This window comes from Metopolophium dirhodum, chromosome 1, assembly GCF_019925205.1.
Source record: "Metopolophium dirhodum isolate CAU chromosome 1, ASM1992520v1, whole genome shotgun sequence".
In the NCBI taxonomy this organism is placed as follows: Eukaryota; Metazoa; Arthropoda; class Insecta; order Hemiptera; family Aphididae; genus Metopolophium; species Metopolophium dirhodum.
In genome coordinates this window covers 132,030,289-132,051,633 of record NC_083560.1, presented here as the reverse complement: position 1 = coordinate 132,051,633, position 21,345 = coordinate 132,030,289, and the positions used below count along the sequence as shown (strand labels likewise).

General features: G+C 32.9%; 1 protein-coding gene across 2 annotated transcripts in view; it reads left to right on the top strand.

The window, feature by feature from the left end:
• The window catches only part of LOC132934302 (probable phosphorylase b kinase regulatory subunit beta), a 70,474-nt gene that overhangs the window by 33,048 nt on the left and 16,081 nt on the right, over window positions 1–21,345 (top strand). For both annotated transcript variants that reach the window (XM_061000587.1, XM_061000588.1), the window contains 9 exons: window positions 1,209–1,355; window positions 1,446–1,529; window positions 1,601–1,788; window positions 4,078–4,193; window positions 4,263–4,408; window positions 6,027–6,159; window positions 8,761–8,903; window positions 9,460–9,662; window positions 20,077–20,214. In XM_061000587.1, the coding sequence (XP_060856570.1) occupies window positions 1,209–1,355; window positions 1,446–1,529; window positions 1,601–1,788; window positions 4,078–4,193; window positions 4,263–4,408; window positions 6,027–6,159; window positions 8,761–8,903; window positions 9,460–9,662; window positions 20,077–20,214 (1,298 nt within the window). The remainder of the gene's footprint in view (window positions 1–1,208; window positions 1,356–1,445; window positions 1,530–1,600; window positions 1,789–4,077; window positions 4,194–4,262; window positions 4,409–6,026; window positions 6,160–8,760; window positions 8,904–9,459; window positions 9,663–20,076; window positions 20,215–21,345) is intronic.

Sequence of the window (21,345 nt, the reverse complement as noted above, 5' to 3'; positions counted from 1 at the left end):
GTTGGGAGTAGCGCCTTAGTAGAAGGGGAGGAATTTGACTGGGTCGAATCCAGCGCTCGCCGACATTGTTCATACGAAACCCACCGATCTACCCTGTAAGAGAGTAGCCGACGGGGGACAACCAGTCTGGCGCCAGGGCGCCCTGGTCCAACCCGCCGGAGGGACGTGCCCGTGTCACAAAGGCGTGAAGGAGCCGCCCTCGCGATAGATGGCTAAAGGTGTTACAACCCCCGAGGGAATGGCCTTATACTCCCCGTCACACAGTCGGTAATCATTGTTGGTTATTACTAGGTTTATATATTATGTATAATAAATATAAATATAATAATAATAAAAATAGGTATGTAAAATATATTTGTCATATAGATTATAGGTAGGTACTCATAATATATTATAACACTTAGGTACAAAGCGTGCTTCATTAAGATCTGACAATTTCACGTTAAAATTAAATTTGAATATTTTGAGTATTTGCGGTACGCCCTGAGAATTTTTTTGTTTTTTGATATTAGTCATCCTTCTTATTGCAGTATTTTATGTTTAAATTTCCTTGAAATTATAGGTACTGTACATAAATACGATAACGATATACTAGGTACCTATATTATATATTAAATATCAATCAAAAGACCATATCATTTGAACATACTATTATTGTGTGAATATAATTTAGTATACACTTATATTATTAATAGAACTTTCACCCACATACACAATTATTCAAAGGTGGGCAAGTAAAATTATTTTATTGTCAATTGAGTCACCTATCATGATAGTGGAAATTCTAATTTTTTAAATAATTATGAACATTTCTGTTCAACATTCGTCCTAAGTAATATTTTGTATACGTGTTAATCCATTCTTAACTTATCTCAGCTAAACGTAGACATATTTAAATATGATTTTCATTAAACGTTTTTATTATTTAAAATTAACTGAATTAATAAATCGTAGTTATTTCAATTTTCATTTCAACTACCTACCTAGTTAAGTTATTAAGTTAATTAGAATATTATTTATTAACTTAAAATTATTTTACTAATGCCCAAGTTGTATAAACTACTACTGTAATATAATTTTGGCTAATTCTGGCATTCAAGTTTTTTTTATATAATTCACTATTGCCTTAAATGTCTTCTGCTTGTTCATCAACTTTTTTATTCACTCGATAACTGACTTTATTCGTGATTTTGTTGTGTACGTTACAGGGGACTGCTACCGATTTAGTTGTTCAAGTAGTTCTCATAGCAGAATCCATGCGATTGCAAGCGATGATGGCTACTTACGGCATTCAAACGCAAACACCTCACGAAGTTGAACCAGTACAAATCTGGTCATCCACTGAGCTGATGAAAGTACGACACGCATTGTACTTTCTTTAATTGTTTTGTTTTTGTTTATTTTCTTCCAATGATAAAGACGTAATTATTTGTTGCGCTGGATAGGTGTACACGAATTTGGGAATAAACGACAAATTGAAATTGACCGGAAGACCGTTAAGGCCTATTGGAGCGCTTGGGACTAGTAAGGTAATGTTTGGTCCGTGGCACCGTCCGTCCGATGTTTTGGTCGTAATTTCATAATTTATTCATGTGTTTAGATGTACAGAGTTTGCGGAATGACTGTTCTGTGCTATCCGCTTATATTTGAAGTATCCGAGTTCTATCTCTATCGAGACATGTCACTGTTGATCGATGACATTAAAACTGAATTGAAATTTGTCAGCAGATTTTGGCGTCTGTCTGGTAGACCTACAATTTGCTTGTTAATACGAGAAGAGCACATGAGGTAAACAAGCAATGTTCTTTATAAGAACACTATATTATAAATAAACTGGTTGAATATAATAAAATATAGGGCTACCATTGATGAACTAAAGTCACTATTTGTTACTTATTTTGGTAAAATATAAATTTTGGTTACTTTTTTCACTTTATGCAATTTAATTTAAATATCATCAATTTACCATATATTATGAACTCCTTGGTGTATTTCATGAAGTAATTAATATCTTTCTCCTTATTTTCTTAGGTTTCGCAACAACCTATTATTCCAGTTTAGGAGGCTTCTTCCATAGTTATTTCATTTTTTAATCTATATATATATATAAAAGACAAAAAATGTTTGCACATGTGTCCTTTATGCATTCTTAAATCGTTCTTCCGATTGCGATGAAATTTTGTACAGAGATAGATAATACCACTGGAAAGAAGATATGCTACATTTTGTCGCGAAAAAAGTAAATATTTATACTAGCATTTTCAATGAATCGTAACAAATTTGAAATATTTTGACTCTTTTTCAGCTAGTTATCAGCCTTGAGAAATTTGTAGATTTTTTTAAAATTATTCAAAACATTGATAAAAACATTTTATTATAGTAAAAAAGCTTGAAAATTTAATCCAAGGTTAATATGCGCTATAATATTACCTTAAATATCGCTAAATATGCAATAAAAACAAAAAAAAAAAAGGAAATTACAAATTATTATTGGTAGTTACTTAGGATTTGAAATAATTTAGTCACTGATCAGAATCCAAATGAATTGACTATACAACGCATTCAACGCTCGTTCGTTGATAATCGACGATTAATAATCGCAGTAGAAATCTACAAAAAAAAACCCAACAAAATCAGCAGATAACAAAAATTAGGACCAAATACCTAATATGAAATTATCGTAATAATTGGATTGACAAAAATCTAAAAACACGTTTACTAAAATATAATTTCATAAAATATGACCGATTTTGATTCAAAAACAGGTAAAAATGCAAAAAATAAATAAAAAAATAAAATTTTTTAGTTGGAGATCTCTGTACCATAAAACACATTTAGCTTTTTCTGCTATTTTTTAAGCATCTACTAAGGAAAATGCAAATGCTATAAAATCCTAACCCTGCTTAGAAGTTTCAATGTACTAATGTTTTACGCCACTTGTGTTTTTAAATAGCTCTCAATATTTCTTAAAAACTCCCTATTTTCACAATTTTTCCATCAATATATAGTACTTTTTTTTTATTATACAATTACATACAATTCTCATTCATTTTGCATGTTTTCAATCACGATTTTAGATACCTTTTTAGAACACGATTTTACACATCAAATGTTGAAGAAAAATATATATCTCATAAAGCTGATATTGGTAACACTTCTTCGTAATAATTATATACCACTATCTATATCTTTAATTTTTATATATTAAATTTTAAACATATTTTTAACTGTAAATATTTTCTTGGACCTATTAGTATCTAACCCACTTTTCTATACGTCATATTTACTATTGATGATAACCTTATACTATCATTGATTTTAAATTTATGTTAAGATAAAATATTTGATAAATTGAATAATTTATTATCAAATAAATATAAATTTTTATTTAATTGACCCTCAAACATAAGCATAATCTAGTCATTTTCACCAATAAAAGCTAATGAGGAACCCTGTAAATGTACAAGTATTTTCACCGAACGAAAAGTTGTTGATTGACAATTCATAGGTAAATAAATACTAAAAATCAAGAATTTATTTTAAGTACCTATAAATAGCTAGAAAAAAGTAAAATAATTTTGACAACCTCATGGTGTATTTAAAATACCAATGTAAACGACTGGTCAAATTTTCATGTTTCCACAGTTATTTTTTTAGAGTAACAATAATTGTTAAAATCAAAGACTAGTTTTGCGTATAAAATCTATAAAATCTCCGTTTTAATAATTTATATTCCTAATATTTTTTTTCCCAACGCTTTTGGAACAACTTTTTTTACTTTTGTGTTTTCAAAGTATCAAATAGATACTGCTCCAAAAGGCAAAAGGAGATGACAGACAAAAGATAACACTCCATTGTAAAATTTACTCTTTTGCCTCGTTCAGAATCTAATATCAAATTATATTGTAGTAAGAGGAAGTTTGTAATAAACTTTTTAACTTTAAAGTTTGGTGACCTTAGATAATGAATAGACCTCATCAAATTCAGCACTCATCAAAGATTAAATTCAACATCCTTACACTAATGTTAGAATAATGTTGAATATTGTGTGTTTTAATTATTGTTTACACAATTCAGAGATCCGCAGTTTGAAGAGATGTTGGATTTATTCGCAATGTTAAAAAAAGGCCACTGCGACGGCATCAAAGTGAGGATTGGAAGATTACAAAATTTACTATCTTCTTCGTGCATGGGTATGTCTATTTGTCTGTAACATATATTTTATATATATTTGATGATTATATAATGTTGTTACATTAAAGAACATTTGGATTTCGTAAATAATATTGGTGCCCAAGATTTTGAATTTCAACCTTTCAAACAATTAGAGTACGATTACAGCGGTTATCAGAGTTTGACAGATGTACCCAAAGCTATGGTTTATTCGGAAGATATTATCAACGTGCAGGTAATTTACTTTATATATTACTGTTTACTTTAGATTTTACTATTTATTGTATAATTAAAACTTACAAATCGTAATATTCCAATATTATCACGGATATATGTTTCTTGTGTAACCTATAAGTAGGTATAACCTATTTATAATTCTATAAGTTGGACATAGGTACTGATAATTTTGTGTATTATATGTTTTCTCTTGTTAGTTTTTTACGATATATTTTGATTTTTAAGCGAGTATGAGTGTAAAATATTAACATTTAAAAATGCTCATAATTGTGTAAGACAGAGACAACATATTATGAGGGTGTGACGTCCTCTTCTTAATCTTAATCTTAACATAGTATAAAACAAAATCCCGCTGTCTGTCTGTATGCTTAGATCTTTAAAACTACACAACGGGTTTTGATGTGGTTTTTTTAATTAATAGAGTGATTCAATAAAAAGGTTTAGATTCACAATTGGACCCAGTAGGTCCAACCTGAAGAGGTGCTCAAACAGGAATTTTGATTTACGATGGACATTTTTGTTTATAAATGGTTGCTATTGGTTATTTATTATTGGACATAGTCGGATTGCCTACCAGGATGTCTGAGTTGCACTTACTGCAACAAGTTCCACCCAAAAGGAGTTGAACAATCACAATTTTTTTAAGAGTTATTTTTATTAACTATGCTTGGCTGCGATAGAAAAACAGTTTTTGACCTATGGCGCGGTACTGTTGTTATCGCGCTGGGCGTGGGTATGTACACCGAGTTTCGAAGGCTGCCGCTGTTTACAGCCGCAACACAAGATGAAAAACATGGTTTCGTATTTCAAGTGATACGGATTATTGAAGCATTTTACAGTATAAATGCCAATTGTAAAAATTGTTGAGGAGAATTTTTTCTAGAATCGATTAAAGCCTGATTTTTGATTTCGTATTACAATCGTCCAATATCGCATGGTAACTATACAATGGTTTTGTACTTTTTATCGATTAATTGTTTAACTAATTAATACAAATATTGAAAATGGCGCTTCTTACGTTGTTAAAGAAATTCTTCTCTACAATTTTTATAAAAGCTATTTTTACTGTTAACAACTTTAATAAGTCTATTACTTGAACTACGAAAACTATGTTTTTATGCCATATTTGGTTCAGCAGTGTGCCCTCTTTCGCGTCATTTAAATAACTTGCTCCAGTTATGTCATTTGATGAAGAAAAAATTTTAGTCAGTATAAATCCATTCTCGTTCCATTCTCCGGTCATACGTATTTGAAAATTTGAAACAACATAATATCATTACATCATGTAATAATATTATTTTAATGTAATAGTAAATTAATAATTACTAATTATAAATAATAATAATAAATAATTACAAATTAGTTTCTGATTTGTATGTAAACATTTTTTTTTGTTTATTTTTATAAATAAAATAATTTTTTATTAATTATTGCATGTAAATTCCAGCCCTTCTAATATTACAAACATTTGTAGATGCCGTTTAATTGAATTGTACATATTAAATTCCGCTGAATTGTATCATTATATTGCATATTTACATTACATATTATAGCATGCAATAGAATGTGTATTGTTATAGGTACAATTATACTGTATTAATTTTACGTCGTTATAGACATATCAGCACAAGAGTACCAACGAAATTATTCAGACGATAAATGATGGAGTTGGATTATTTTCGCAAGCTCAGTTGTATGGATTGTTGTTGAAAAAAGAAGGCATTGAAAAGAAAGTTAACGGCTACACAAGTAAGATTATGCGATATTATACTGTTATGTAGGTCTTGAGGGTATCGGTTACAACAGTAGGCTAGGCATTAACGAGTTAAAGAGTTAAGTTAAGTTGCTTTTAACTAAGTTACATAACGAGTTACTTTTTTTTTAGAAGTAACTTCCGAGTTAATGAGGTAATTATTTTCCATGTAATGCAGTAACTGATGAGTTATGTTATTCATTTTACTGTCACCTTAAATTGATTTTTTTTTTAAACCACAGATTTAAAATATATTGTTATATTTTGAAAGGGTGGGCATTAACAAGTTAAAAAATTAAGTTATTTTTAACTTATCAGCTTAGGTAAATTACCAGTTCACTATTTAATTAACTTAGCTTTAACTGAATTCATTTGCATCTACGTTAACTTAAAATCAACTTTTTCTTTTTTATGTCTTCAATCGTTTGATTGGTTTGCTGCAGTTCTTCATGCGTCCATATCGTTACTTAGTTCCTTTAATTCCTTATAACTATTCTTCCCCATGTCAATTATGATTTGCTTCATGTATTTTCATCCTTGGTCTTCCTCTTCTGATTGGCCATCAACGTCGCCTTCTATGACGCTTTTCGATAGACTATCATGGCATAGTAGATGTCCTATCATTTTAGATCTTCTAACTTTTGTGGTATACCAATACAATAATACTTTCTTTTCCTTTATTATATTTAGTACTGATTCATTCGTTATGCTATCAATCAATTTAATAAAATCCACTTGTTTTATTTTTAATATTCCAAATCAAGTTAATTTTTAATTTCCAGAAGTTATTTTATTGAATCCAGAAAAATATTATATACATAAGTTATAAGTTCGTAAAATATAGAAATTATCATAACGAAAAAAAAAAAATTTACGAAAGATTTCGTATATATTTTTATAAATAAAAAATAATATTTCGTATTAATTAGGTACTAATTAATAATAATATAGGGGTAACGGGTAGGGGTTGTCTGGCTGAAAGTCTGGTGACGAAAAAAAGTGATCGAAAAGTGATCTGGTCGAATACATTATTGATTGAAAAATATACTATCGAAAATTCAAATGATCGAAATGTTATGTAATCGAAATATGTTATGGTCGAAAAATATATATTTCGAGTTAATTATTTTAAAAAAAAACATACCCACAAGTAAATAATTTAAGTTTTAAAAAAATTAACTTAAGTAGGTATAACGTAAAAAAAAGTTGTAATAAAATATTAAAATAATTGGTAGGTATTATTATAGATACTAGTATAACTTATAAGTATTAGTATAAATAATATAATGTAATAAGTAATTTAAATTTTAAATTTTGAGCCATTCCTCTTAAATACTCTAGTAAATAACCTAGATCAGATAAGAGTATTTGTTGCACTTCTTTTAAGCGTATATTGTGGGATTGTACTTGAATTTTTAATTTTTTTATTACTACGTCCATAAAGTAACATCTCAATTTTATTATTGCTTCAGTTTCGTTCTGAGTAGATTGTAAGGTTTTGATTAATTTATGCAGTCCTCCGATAAACAATAATACAATTTAAAATTTAAATAATGATAAATAATAATATCGATTTCAGACAAACCTGGATGTGGCGATATTAATCTATTTAATATTCTATTCCAGGATTCTGCCGTATTTGTCTTCCTGGGCAATCCTGATGATAACCTTTCAGCTACACACTATAATTCTGGAGGGAAAACTGGTTCTCTTCTTGGTCTTCCTCTTATTTTCATAAATTCTCTACCCATTTTATATGAATGTTCAAAATACTTTGACGGACTTTGTTCTTCTTCGTTGCTCCCAAATATTGGTTTGATTATGGCCTAACCTTCCTGAACCTAAAATATAAAATATAAAGATGTATTTTTCCATTGTTAAGTATCCCAGTAACTAAGTACCTATTTATTATCTAACTCTGCTATTGTTAACAAGAGAAATTATTGTACACTAATTATAAGTTGTAATATTTTCCATCTGCTTTCCGTGCTTAAGCTTTCACGGGCGTTAATATCTTATAAATACATAAATTGAGTATATAACTACTCATTCATTCCTAATCAAATCTGATTTTTTTTTAAATGATTTTTACTCAAAGCCCAACACTAATATAGCATCGCTAGTCTCAAGGTTTAATTTTAAAATGTTTTCCTTTAAATTGTCTTTCACCTACACATGGATCACTCCATGTCGCCTATCCACTTACATGATTATACTAGTGAAGGGTATAGGTAGTAAAAGTGCATGAATAAGCAAAAAAGTTTAAGTGATAACGATCGCGATTGCAGTGTATCTATTATATTCGTGTACGTTTTGTCACTGATGTAATAATTTTCGTTCTCGATGTTATTCTTATTTATCAGTTTTCCTAGCTGAATATTTAGTATCAGGCTTCGTGACAAAGTGCTGTTCTATATGAACATTTTATTTCATATATAAGTAACTAATTAAGCGAGAAATTTCGCATCGTACCTACTAAAAAGTAACTCTGCCATTTCGTTACCCACGCTATGCTACGTATAATAGTATAGTTGTATCAAAGTCGTTCTTTTCCCGTCCATTTCCACACAGTTTTGATTATATATTTCTGTTTTCAGTCGGACACCATCTAACGAATTTATACCACAGTGCTGGTTGTTTACACTACTGGATCGCCGTACGATACTGCAGCAGTCTGTTGCGGCACGCGGTCGACAGTATCAGTCCATTTATTACGACCGTTTTGGTCAACGGAAAACAAGTAGACATAATTACCTACATAATATATATATATTATATTATACAATATTACACAATAATATAATATAGATATATGTAATATATTACAGCCCCACTGAAAACCCGACCTAGCTTACGCCCGAACGGTAACAGTGCCCGCGCTCGCCGGCCGCGCGTTCGCGACATATGTGGATGGCCTCGCGGGGGCTGTCGGGAGTAGCGCCTTAGTAGAAGGGGAGTTACTTGACTGGGTCGAATCCAGCGCTCGCCGACGCGGTTATACGAAACCCACCGATCTATCTCGTACGAGAGCAGCCGGCGGGGGATCGTCAGCCTGGCGCCAGGGCGCCCTGACGTAACCCGTCGGAGGGATGTTTCCGCGTCACCCAAAGGCGTGAAGGAGCCGCCCTCGCGACATATGGCTAAAGGTGTAAAAACCCCCGAGGGAATGGTCTTATAACTCCCCGTCACACAGTGGTTAGAAATATGTAATATATTATAACTCATATTATACGGGGAAAAAAAGAACCGCCGCTTGTAAATCTTAATAGTTTAATTAAACAAATCCACTATACTAGCTCACCGTCGGTGTCGTGGACCAAAAGGAAACGGTGTTTGATAAGCCAATGACGCCGGCGGCCATTCACTCAATAATGTACTCCACTATACAGCCGTTTAACGTTATACAAGCCGTACTACAACAGGAAATAATTTTATACTGTGGCCGGCTAATAGCCACCAACCCGGATATGTTCAAAGGCATTTTGAAAATTAGAGTTGGGTAAGTAGTATCTAATTTAACGATAATATAAGATTTAACTTTCTCGGTCAGAGTAGCAACTTAGGAAGGACGATTCACATTTTTAGAAAAATAAAATTGATACACAAATAACTATTATTGTGTTACAATGGGTTAAGCCGGGTACTCAATGGAAAATCGTGAAAATATATAATATATTGTATACAAATATGCGTTTTTGAGTCATTGAACTCATACTTATATTACACTTATAATAGTATTGTCAATTTAAAAAAAATCTTGGTTTTCACCTGGGGTGAGTTTTCCCGGATAACGCTGGGTGAGACAGCTAGTAACTTATGGACGTCTTGTTTAATTATAACTACTATAGTATTGTCAGTTATCAATATAAGTACTCATACTCCGATTATGATGTATTTAAACGGGTCATTAGTGTACTTACTATTTAGGAACCTTACTAAATAGTAAAACTAATCGAAGAATTTTTAATCGTAATATTTAACTAATAATATCATTTGTCATTCAATATTCAGTCCCTACGTGAAGAAAAACAGTAGCGTTGTGGGAGCATAATATGTTACGTTTTACGTCGTTATATACGTTTAAATTAATTGAATTAATAGGTAGGTATGAATCTTTGATACCTTCTAATTAATGACACACACCGTCGCACATAGTCACAATTTTTGCTGCTTCACCAACAGCATTTGTAAAATGTAGCTCTATTACTTCATGTATTTTGATGTTTTAACTTCACTGAAAGAGTGATAACTTCTTTAACAGTACCTACTCATCCTACTCCTGAAGAGGTCACAGTCACTAATATTTGTCAACAAGATTTCCATTCTTTCATCATAACTTTGAGCTTAAATAGCTTTATATTTAACAATCTAACAGAAATTACTTAATAATCTTATAAAAACAGATACATTGTGTGTTGTAATATTTTAAGTAGAAAACAATTTCGTTAAATAGTATGCGTGCCACATTTTTATTTTGAATGTTTCTAGTGTATGATAAATATTTAACCTAATATTATTGAACCTTCAGTTTTTAACGTATCTTTTTATCGATCGTTGTAGTTTCTTATTTTGGTGAACATAAATTAAGAGTGTATCAATGTTTGCTAAAATAAATACCTGTCGAAGTTATTCATCATTACTATATGTTTATTCTAAATAATATATGCCTACTGTCGTACAGTCAGATAACTTGGCACGGCGGTGGCACTATTTAGTAGATGCAACCCAAACTAGTCGCGGTGTGTTGCGGCGCACCCCACCAAGTTATTCATCATCAATGTATAATATATAATATATTACGTTACAGTTAAAGTATTGAAACAGTTAGTTTTTGTCATAACTAAAACGTGTAGGTAATGTATATAATTTATACTTAAACTTGTTATTCCACACATTCCCTAGCATTACTTCGTTAGTGTGTCAAATTGTACAATATCGTTATTTTACTGTCCACCATAGTAATAAATTAGATAAGTTTGACGTCCTTGTTGTCAGTGAACGCAACGTTCATGTACGTTTATGGTCTGTTAGGTAAGACTATTGTTGGACATATATTATCTATTATTGTTAAAAGTTTAGTAATAGTTGTATAGTCTCTCGCGTTCAGTGTTGGTTCGTCTGTATCCATACAATAGTGAATTGGCCGAATCGGGTGATTGTGGCCTTGAACACGGTATCCGGGGGGGGGGGGGGGGCAGTATACGTTAAATAGGGAATGGTAAACAAGGTGACCCCGCGTAACATACCCCGCCAACTTTTGGGTAAACGTTTTTGTAATACGGGTAACCTTGGGTCTAAAAGTTAGGTTAGGACTTCAGATCATAGGTAAACAAGACCCAAATCAGTTTATCGAGTTTCGCTTCTATATTGTTCGATGCTACCTATTATTTTAAGTATTAATATAGTTCATAATGAATTTGAATGAATTAAATTTAATGAAAGATAAGTTTTATATAGGTGTTAAAAATCGTTCATTAAAACCAAATAATGTATTTTTTACAAAAGAAAAATATGCAAGTTTGATGATAGACATCCGTAATGTCTATCATCAAACTTGCATATTGTAAAAATAAACGGCATTGAAAAATTAATACTACCCGTAAGTAATGAAAATGAAAATGTTAAATGATATGTCATGGTTGAAGAAATGTTTGATTATTTAAGTGAAATTCATATTTCTATTAGACACGGGGGTAGATATCGCATGTTGCATGAAATAATTATGTAAATAAATAAACTAATGAACGTTATAAAAATATTACCCAATCTAATGTTAAGCAATACTTGGATTTGTGTATACCTTTCCAGTAAAAAAAAAGGCATTGTTGTAAAACCAATGGTTGTTAGAAAATTATAACAGCCTTTGCCTCAATGATTTAATTGATTTGCAATCTCAGGCCCGACGAAAGGTATACGTTTATTTTGGTTTATCAGGACCATCTCACCAAATTCTGTATTTTAAGACCTTAGAAATTTAAAAGAATTGAATAGATTGCGTGATTTTGGATATTTTTTGTTTATTTGGTGCTCCCTCAGTCCTGCAATCAGATATAACGGCCGATAATTTTGTAATCAAATTGTAAATTCTTTAAAAGAGATGTGGCCCAAATTCAGTATTGTCCATGGCAAACCATCACATAGCCTGTTGTATACCTTGCGGTATCATAATATTATCTGTTATCTGTACGTCAGTTAAAATATTGGAAGAATACTGGAAGAATATTCTGTACCAAAAAAGAATGTGGTAATGGAGCATTACAAATACTTTACAAGGAAACAAAATGAAAATGAATCATTTGACAAGTTCTATGCTGACCTACCTGAACTACGTAAGAAAATCCAACTCTGGATCAAACTGAAAAACGTCACCAATTCAAATCAAAAGGATGGAGTCAAATTAAACAAAATAATAATTCACGAAAAAATCAGGTGCATAAGAACAAAAATCAGGTAAATTATAAAAATAAAATCTCAGGTGAAAGTCGAGATAATAATGTCAAAATAAAAGAATCGTAATTTAATTTAATATTGTGTTGTTTAAAATAAGTATTCAATCGATATAAAACATAGCCAATCTCAGGGTAGCATGGAGAGAGCAAACCAGGATATGCTGACTACGTGGATGCAAAGCAATAATACTGACAAATGGAGTGAAGGCTTTCGGCTCGTTCAATTTATGAAAAACAAAGCCTTACATTCCGGAATTAAACGTAGTCCATATGAAGCTGTATGGTAGTGCACCAAAAACTGGACTATCTTCAAGTCTTCTACCTAAACAGATCTTGGGTAAAATGGAATCAGAAGAAGAAGCTGTATGTCGACAAACGGAATACCAATTGGATAATATGTTTTGTCTTACATGTCTTTAAAGTTGTATTAATGTAACTGACTTAGTTAAAATTAAATTAATTTTTTGTAAGATTACATTATTTACGAAGAGCGTATAATAGTTGACACAGAAAAAGATACAGTTCATTTAAATATTGCTATGTGTTGAAATATACAATAAATATTAGTATTCAAACCATGTAAACACACGTGCGTGTACATTGTCGTTTTCTAATAGATACTTATGCAGTTACGATATATCTGTGGAACACTTTTAGTATCGCTTTCTATATTATATACGGATACGGGATGACCTCAATTGTGCATATATATACGGTGTTTTATGTATGTAATACTCACTTACACGGACGCTGTCATACGGTGTCTGGAGTCACAGATAATTGTCCAAGTGGTACGTTACTTATTATGTTATTATACATAATCACATTGTCGTATTATTACTTATTATATAAATACTTAAGTCATTAGTTCGTCAAGCTTCACTTTCAACACTATGGTATGTCAATTAAACTGGCAAAAATAATGAAAGATTTATCAAATACTAAATTTATGGTTGCGAACATTGGTACTAGAGTGCATATCAAAATCCCCGAAGGTGATAGAGGAAGGGGTGATCAGGTTCTAGTACTAAATTTTGTAATGGGCAACATTGCATTTATATACATTTATGATTAGGTCCTATCTTCGAATAATATTCCCCCCCCCTACTACATTATTATTATTACTTTAAAAAAAATATTTATAATATTTCAACCGTCGCGCGTCGTCATTTACCTATAGTATAAGCAAGACCTTGAAGACTTAGCTATACAAATTTAATACTTTATAAATTTTAAACTACAAATCAATTGAGTGTTTGTCAAAATTTGAACTTTAAATGCTTAGGTATAAAAAATAGCAGAGTGCGAAACAAATGCGTTTCATGCTTCCACAAGCTAGTTTTGAAATTGTATTATGCATATAAATGCATATTTTCCGTTTTTTCGGTTTTAGGGCAAATTTCTTCCATTTTATACTTATAGATGCATATTTTAAATAATTTATAGTTTAACCAATATTTTTTCGTCAACGTTTTTATTTATTTATTCACACAACCAAAATAACGTTCATATTATCGACGATATTTCTCGAGATTTGCTGATCGAATGCCGCAATTTGTCGGGTTATTAATTTATAGTCAGATAAGATAATATTGTTCAACTCACAAAATGTTATCGATACGGGCCACTAGGACGCCTGTCGTCTGTCAATGGTGAGAATACCTGAAAACTTGAGCCTTAGTGATTTAGCATACTTTAAATATGCTCCTATAAATTCTGTTGACGTGGAAGTTCTTTTTCGATGTTTAAAGTCCTGTTATCCGACAATAAGAAAAGTTTTAATTTTAACAATTTGAAAAAACACCTTATTGTCCAATGCAACTTCCAAGGTAAAAATTTGTGTTAATCTTAAATATTTGAAACTAAATTATTTTGTTAATTGTTTTTTAGTAGTCGAAGAAGTTGAAAGTTTTGAAGAAGTATCCATTTAAAATAATAATTCAAATGAGTCCAAATAATTCAAATAATTAATTGTAAGTTGTTAAATAAAGTTGAAAATAAAATTTATTCATCAAAATAATAAGTACCAACAGAAAAATTCTTATTTTTTGTTCAAAAATATTCACTTTAAAATGCATATTTTTATATTTAAGTGCATATTTGGTGACTTTTTAGAGCTACAAGTCCTCTGCCCTACTAATGAGCAACGACTATGTATCGTTAATATTTTTAGATAGCAATAATAAAAACTTGTATTACATTTTTAAGCAAACTTTTTTTGACAGAAAAAATAATTTTTTAAGAAAAAAACTAAAATTTATCAAATACGATCGGTCGACCAGGTCTACCGTAGGTTACACAATACACATTTATCACATTTTTATTGATTTTTTTTTTTAAAAAATACTGAGAATTTTAAATTCTGACCTAAAGTCCCAACTAAATCCAATTTGCTTCTAAATACATCCATTGAAGTTTATGATCATAGCATTTTTTCTACTAGAAAAGTTGAGAAGTTGAAGTTTTCAAATACCTCACCTGAACGTCTAAAATTATTAGACTGTAAAAAATAAAAATATTATTTTAGGTTATTTTTCAAGCCCCCCCCCTACTGATATCATATTGATTAATAGGTATTATTATTAATTACTTATTATTAAAATTAAAAAAATAACATGATTTCATAGTTAATAACAGTCACATTTCATAAATCTGTTTATCGAACAATGATATTATTTAATATTTCTATAATAATTTTAGAATTGTATCTTTACTATCTTATATTTTCCACCAAGGCTAAATGTTTTAAACGTTGTAGTATATTAAAGATAAAACTAATATTTATTAATCCGAAATTAATTTATCAATCGATAAAGCTGGGCTCAGCTCACGGCTCGTGGTTCGTTTAAGTTTGATATCATAATAATTGGTGTAATAATACTTATTAATTAAAAACTGAAAATAATAAACTACAAAATTTCGGAAACGTGAATGTGGCAACGTCGCATAAAATGTTTTATGCTCAATCGTATTATGCTCAACCGTGCTTTACCGTGATGACCGGACGACAATCGCTGTGACTACCCATTGTATATAGGGGCTTTTTGCTAAAAATAGAATCAGATTGTATATTATCTTCGTTCTTTTAAGTACAATGGTTGTGTTTGCATCTGGTAGTTGGTACTCGGGTCAACGTCGTTCCAACTTATTTTTATTATTTGTTATACACATGCCAAACACAGTGTATAATAATAAAATAATATTAAAATTTAGTCATAAATGTTATTTGAGGGATGAGTTGGTAGGGGAAACGGAGTCCCCCACTATTTTAACCTATTTTAAATATGTTAGGGCTTATGCTCCTACTTTATTCATGTCTACGTCAATATCACGGTTGATATTTAAAAGAGCAAGTCCATTTAATCTGGTCTCTGACATTGTTGATCTCAGTCATGTATTAAGTCTTCGTAGTGTTGAAAACGTTATCTCAGTACTTGCATTGCTTATAGGAAGAGTTATCAAAATAGTCAAAAGGCGATTGATTAACGGAAATATTTCTTCGTCACATTTTGTAAGTATTTCTGTAACACACATGGAATTTACCGAAATGTTTTCAAGTTTTTCACGGTTCCATATTTGTTTCCATAATCTAAACTCTGAACGTAATTCATTTAATGAATATGAAGTTGTATTTTCATTTATAAACTTGGTAGGAAGTATATATGAAAGATTGAAGCACTCTAGTGTTTATTCTGAAAAAGTGCTTTTAAATCATTAATGACATTATCTAATAATGGAATAAATATGGCTAATTTATAATAATAAATTTTGGATAATTTGCACGATTCGTTTGTCTTGACAAATCACAATTCCTTGGAATTTTCAAATCAACTTTTTGAGTTTTAGCTATACTCTCAGACGATTTATAAAGTTCAGTAAACCGAGTAGAAACATTTTCTCGGCGTTCTGACAGAATATTTAGTGTATATTTCATTATATTGGCTGCTTCATGTAAATCGATAGACTTTTTTTGAAAACATTTATTTAGTTAAAAAGTGTAGCTAAGCATATGAGAGAGAATACAAAGTGAAACAATAATTGCAGTGTTATTTAATACTGTTGCTAGGGATTTAGCTTTTCCAGAAGTATTAAAGTCTTTCCATGATGTAATTTCTAACAATCCATCAATAATGTTATGCATATCTAGCATAAAACTCATTACTCCTTCATGTCTCTTGACCCATCTCGTTTCGCATAAGCCAATCAATTGATGCCCAACATATTTTCTTAAAACAACTGTTCTTTTAGCTGATGCAGAAAAAATGATACAGTTTCTTTAATTACTCCAATACCATTTTTAAAGATGAATTGTCGTCGGTGTCAGTAGTTCATGACGTTCATGTATAGTTTCACAGAATAAAATGAATTATACCGAATGACAACGATCACGATATGAAACGACGACCGATGTCCGTCACGTCGTCAGTCAGCGTGATTAACAATTACCGAATTATAAATAGAACGATTCAACGATCCGAAAAACAATGTTTTTCATGGTAATCATGTACTATTGCATTCATAGCAGTCTTTTCAAAATCCAACTTGAAAATTTTTGGATTAAGATTAGATTTAATTGAATTTATGCCACAAACATTCGGCAGTATGTATCTTCGGATTTATCGGGAAAAATAACGTAAACTAATAATATCACATTTGCATCTATTTTTTTGACTTATTACGAATGGATGAAACGTATGGGTCTGACGAAATTAGCAATATATGTATCAAATCCTCGTTGGTATTGAGTCGTTACGAGTATTATGTTCATGTATTGCTTATAGTTAAGTCATTCAAAATCGACAAAGCACCAAAATCGAGGTTTTTACAATAATATCTACGATATATTTATTTGAAGAAAACCATTTTCGTAAATTACTGTTGAAACTGAATACAACAAATGTTTATGGACTGGCTCACGAACTCGATTACGGTCGGTATATGCACGCCTGTCTCATAAATTCGAATTCCTTTCTTGCGATATGAAGGCGGTCGGGCAATAGACATCGTGATCGCGCGAACAAAGGTGGGCCGACTGTGTAATTCGTGTACCACGTTGTGTACACGGGTGACTCGCGAGTGACTTTGAGATAAGCGAGTAATAGTGCAGTCCATTTGGTTGGCCATACGACGGAGCAAATTGCCATATGTGACACGTCGTGGGCGGGAGTTGCCTTTACTGAAAATTTGTCTGCAAGTTCGAAGAGGTGGTTGTGGCGTATGTATATCGATGAGCAACCCGTAATAATGCAGGAAATCAGCTCCCATAGTCGGTCGGGAAACGTTGGCCATTTTGAAAGTCCACGTGGATGGACGTTTGAGGCCCAGGTCGAGTTGCAGTTGATTTTGGCCCGTAGGTTTTTATTTGAGTGCCGTTGGCGGTGATGAGTCTTATTTCGCTATTTGTGTTAATCGTCGTGTCGTATTGTCGCGGAATCACCAACAGTTCCGCGCCGTATTCGATGAGGAATCAGCGTCCGGTGCGAGTGTCGTTGACGAAAATTCGGTGCGTGTCGTGTGTGGTGGGGTGTTGATGTACACTGTCGCCTCATCAATTTTTCTGATTGTCTCTGTGGGTGCACGGATCGCGGCACTTCCGTGTGTCTACGCCGTACTGGTCGTGGTAGTAACACCACCTGGACATGAGATTGCCTGGCCGTGCTTGTGAGTATGAACACGCTCGTCACTCGCGTGAGGGACGTTCCGTGGCTGCGTGTTGAAAGCTGGCAGCTTGTGTGGTTGCAAGCGACGCGACTTGTGTGATGAGCGCGTTTTCTAGCGTATAATATTAATTAAATATAATTACTTTGTATTAATATACAATTCAATTAAATTAATTTAATAATATATTTATCACACTCGTGAAAATCCCAAACGGCCCAAGTGAACTAATTAACCAACACTATAAAACTGAAGTAGGTACTGAATATTGTTATCGCGGTCAAATAGCTTACGGCTTACGCTATTTATGTACCACAATTAAATTTCTCGTGACCAAATGATTTTGCTCTTTTAACGCATCACCCAGTTTCTGTATCGTCGTGCATCAGTCGGTCGTCGATTTGTTCCGTTGAGTTGGCTTCACCGTGTGGTGGTCGGTCGTCGATTCGTCTTCTCTGGAATCGCTGGATTCAATTATACTGTTCGGTCCTTCATTCCTTAGGCTGGTGCGTTGTTGAAGACTGAATGAACTATCATTTATCAGCCAACTCACTGGTAAAAATACCTATTAGCCTCAATTATCATGCCGTTGATTGTCCGTTGTTTTATATTATGACAAGGTATCCGCGCCTGGTTCTTATAGACCGTCTGGTTTAAATGATGTTGTTTTCCATCGTCATACTATTGAAATTTTTTGATGTAGAATCATACATATTATATTACTGTTGCCTCATTGAAATATCTGATTATGTTGACATATGGTGTTTGGTTGATCAATGTGTTGGCTTTGAGAAAATCCTTTTTATATGGCGATGTTTTGCCATAACACTGGGAACTGGTCAGGGTTTTTTTAAGTCTACTTGTACCAAAAAATGTGATACAATGCGGTGACTTTGCAGAAAAAAAGAAGCATAACTCTAAATGTCACAATAGCCTTACGTGTACAAATAAATAAATTCAATTTACAATAAATAAAATATTATAATATAATTTTAAGTTTAACGTTCTTATTTTATATTTTAACGTATATAAAACTAAAATTTTATAGAAGAACTAGATATTCTATGAATTAACTAGTTAAAGTATAATTTTCAAATATAATTTCATAGGTAATTCATGAACTTCCTATTTATTTCATAAAATAATAGAATTCATCACTTTATCTGTACATTAAAACAAAAACGACTAACAATGACAATATTACCTAATAGATTAAAGTAATAGGGAATTTATGGAATAGAGTAATATAGATATATGTATACTAATTTACGGCACTTTTCGTTATATGTAATTATATCCAAATACAGAAAATCCCTGGTTTTGCGTTATTTCGCCGCCTCCGCCGTGCCAAGTTATCTTGACGCGGACCCAATGATTGAATCAAGGTTGATCGTGGTCCGGTCAAAGTGTCTGGTTTGGATTGAGGTGATGAAAAAACACAACACAAACGCATTATGGATGTCACAAATTATATGTATTATATTACGACCAAATATGAATACCTACATGTGTCGCTCGGGCGATGAGTTTAACCTCGGACAATATGGTATCGGTCGGATGGTCCTTTTCCGCCGACCGTTGTACGTCTTACGCGACACAGTTCTCCGTCCCACCTTGCCGTGACTGGCTCGGTGGGAGAGTCGACCTGGTCGCGCTGCTTGCGCCCCGTAATGGTGGTTGGAGATAAGATAGATATATATATATATAGGCTGCTTACCTGTATATTGTTAATGCTACTAATGCAGGATGCGTCAATCTGTACGTCCATATTATTATGTTTATTACTAATACGCTTCCTATTTGTAGATGGGTGATGGAAGCTATGACGTTGCAATTAAATTCTGGCAAGAAAAAACAATTGATGGTCGAAAACTTGAGTCCATATGCCATAAGGAAATTGTTACAAAAAATATTTACAGTCAAGGAATGGGGGCAAATAGAACAGTAAGTACTCATTATAATATATACTAACAGTTTTTATTATGTTGAAACAGAGCGTAGGGGAGGGGGCGACGTTCCGAATCGTGAAGTAATTAGAACGTACGTAGTTTGTAAGTAATCACGTTCCTTTATTTTGGTATAAAATATACATATATACATACAAGATAAGGGGTGAGTAAAGCGTCGGCTTGTTCAGACCAGACTTGGAAAAAGTGAGTCGGAACAGTCGGTGGTGCTTGGAGTTAGTCGGGCCGAGGCCGGACTCTAATTACAATGTATTGGGCAGATTATATATTGCGTACAGTTATTGGTCTGGGAATTGACTGTCGCCGGTACAAGCTTAACTAAGCGATACTTCGGTGACGAGTCGAATCCGGGGAGGTCAACTTGAATAATTGCCTTAATACTTTGGGAGCACTGAAAAGTGCAATTTTGGTGACAACGAGTTATGGTTGTCAGGTCGTCGTCTCCGTAGGTTCGCCTGCGGGCGTTGGAATCGTTCCACTGGGTCCGTCTGGTCGGTTGGCTGGCAGTCCTTCCGGGCCCCTTGGAGCTTCACTGGCTAGTGGCGGTTCGGGCAGGTAGCGTATGGGCTTCCCGGATCCTTGGTTGTCGGCGATTACTTTACTCCGAGGTCTGGCTTCGGGTCGGGTAGGTTAGTCCGTCCGTTAGTTTCGTCCGTCGTCGGTCGAACGTTGAGTTTGGACCCGTCCGCAGATCGAAGGACCGTTTGACGTCGCGCCTAGATAGTACGTGTATTGCCGTGCACTGTCGACCGCGATCACACTTCGAGGACGTTCGCTAAATAATATTATTTAATAATCGATTAGCCCTGAGAGGTGTGTCCCGGGAGAAAACACCGTGCGATGTGGCGTATAGGCAATTTAACGTCACGTGAGATCGCGGCGGCGGGCCGTGTAGATTCGTCGTAGGCCGGTGGGCGCTGTCAGCTGCACGTCGTGGATGGTGCTTGTAACCGTAGCGGCGGCGCGTTGATTTTTTGCTGTGGTGGCGATTCTGGACCTCTGATTGGCTGAACAGGATCACTTATAAAATCGTCTCTGGCGGCTGGTGTCTTCGTAAGTCTTCCTTCTCAAAATTCAATTCAGTCTGTTGTATAGTTTGATTGAAGTC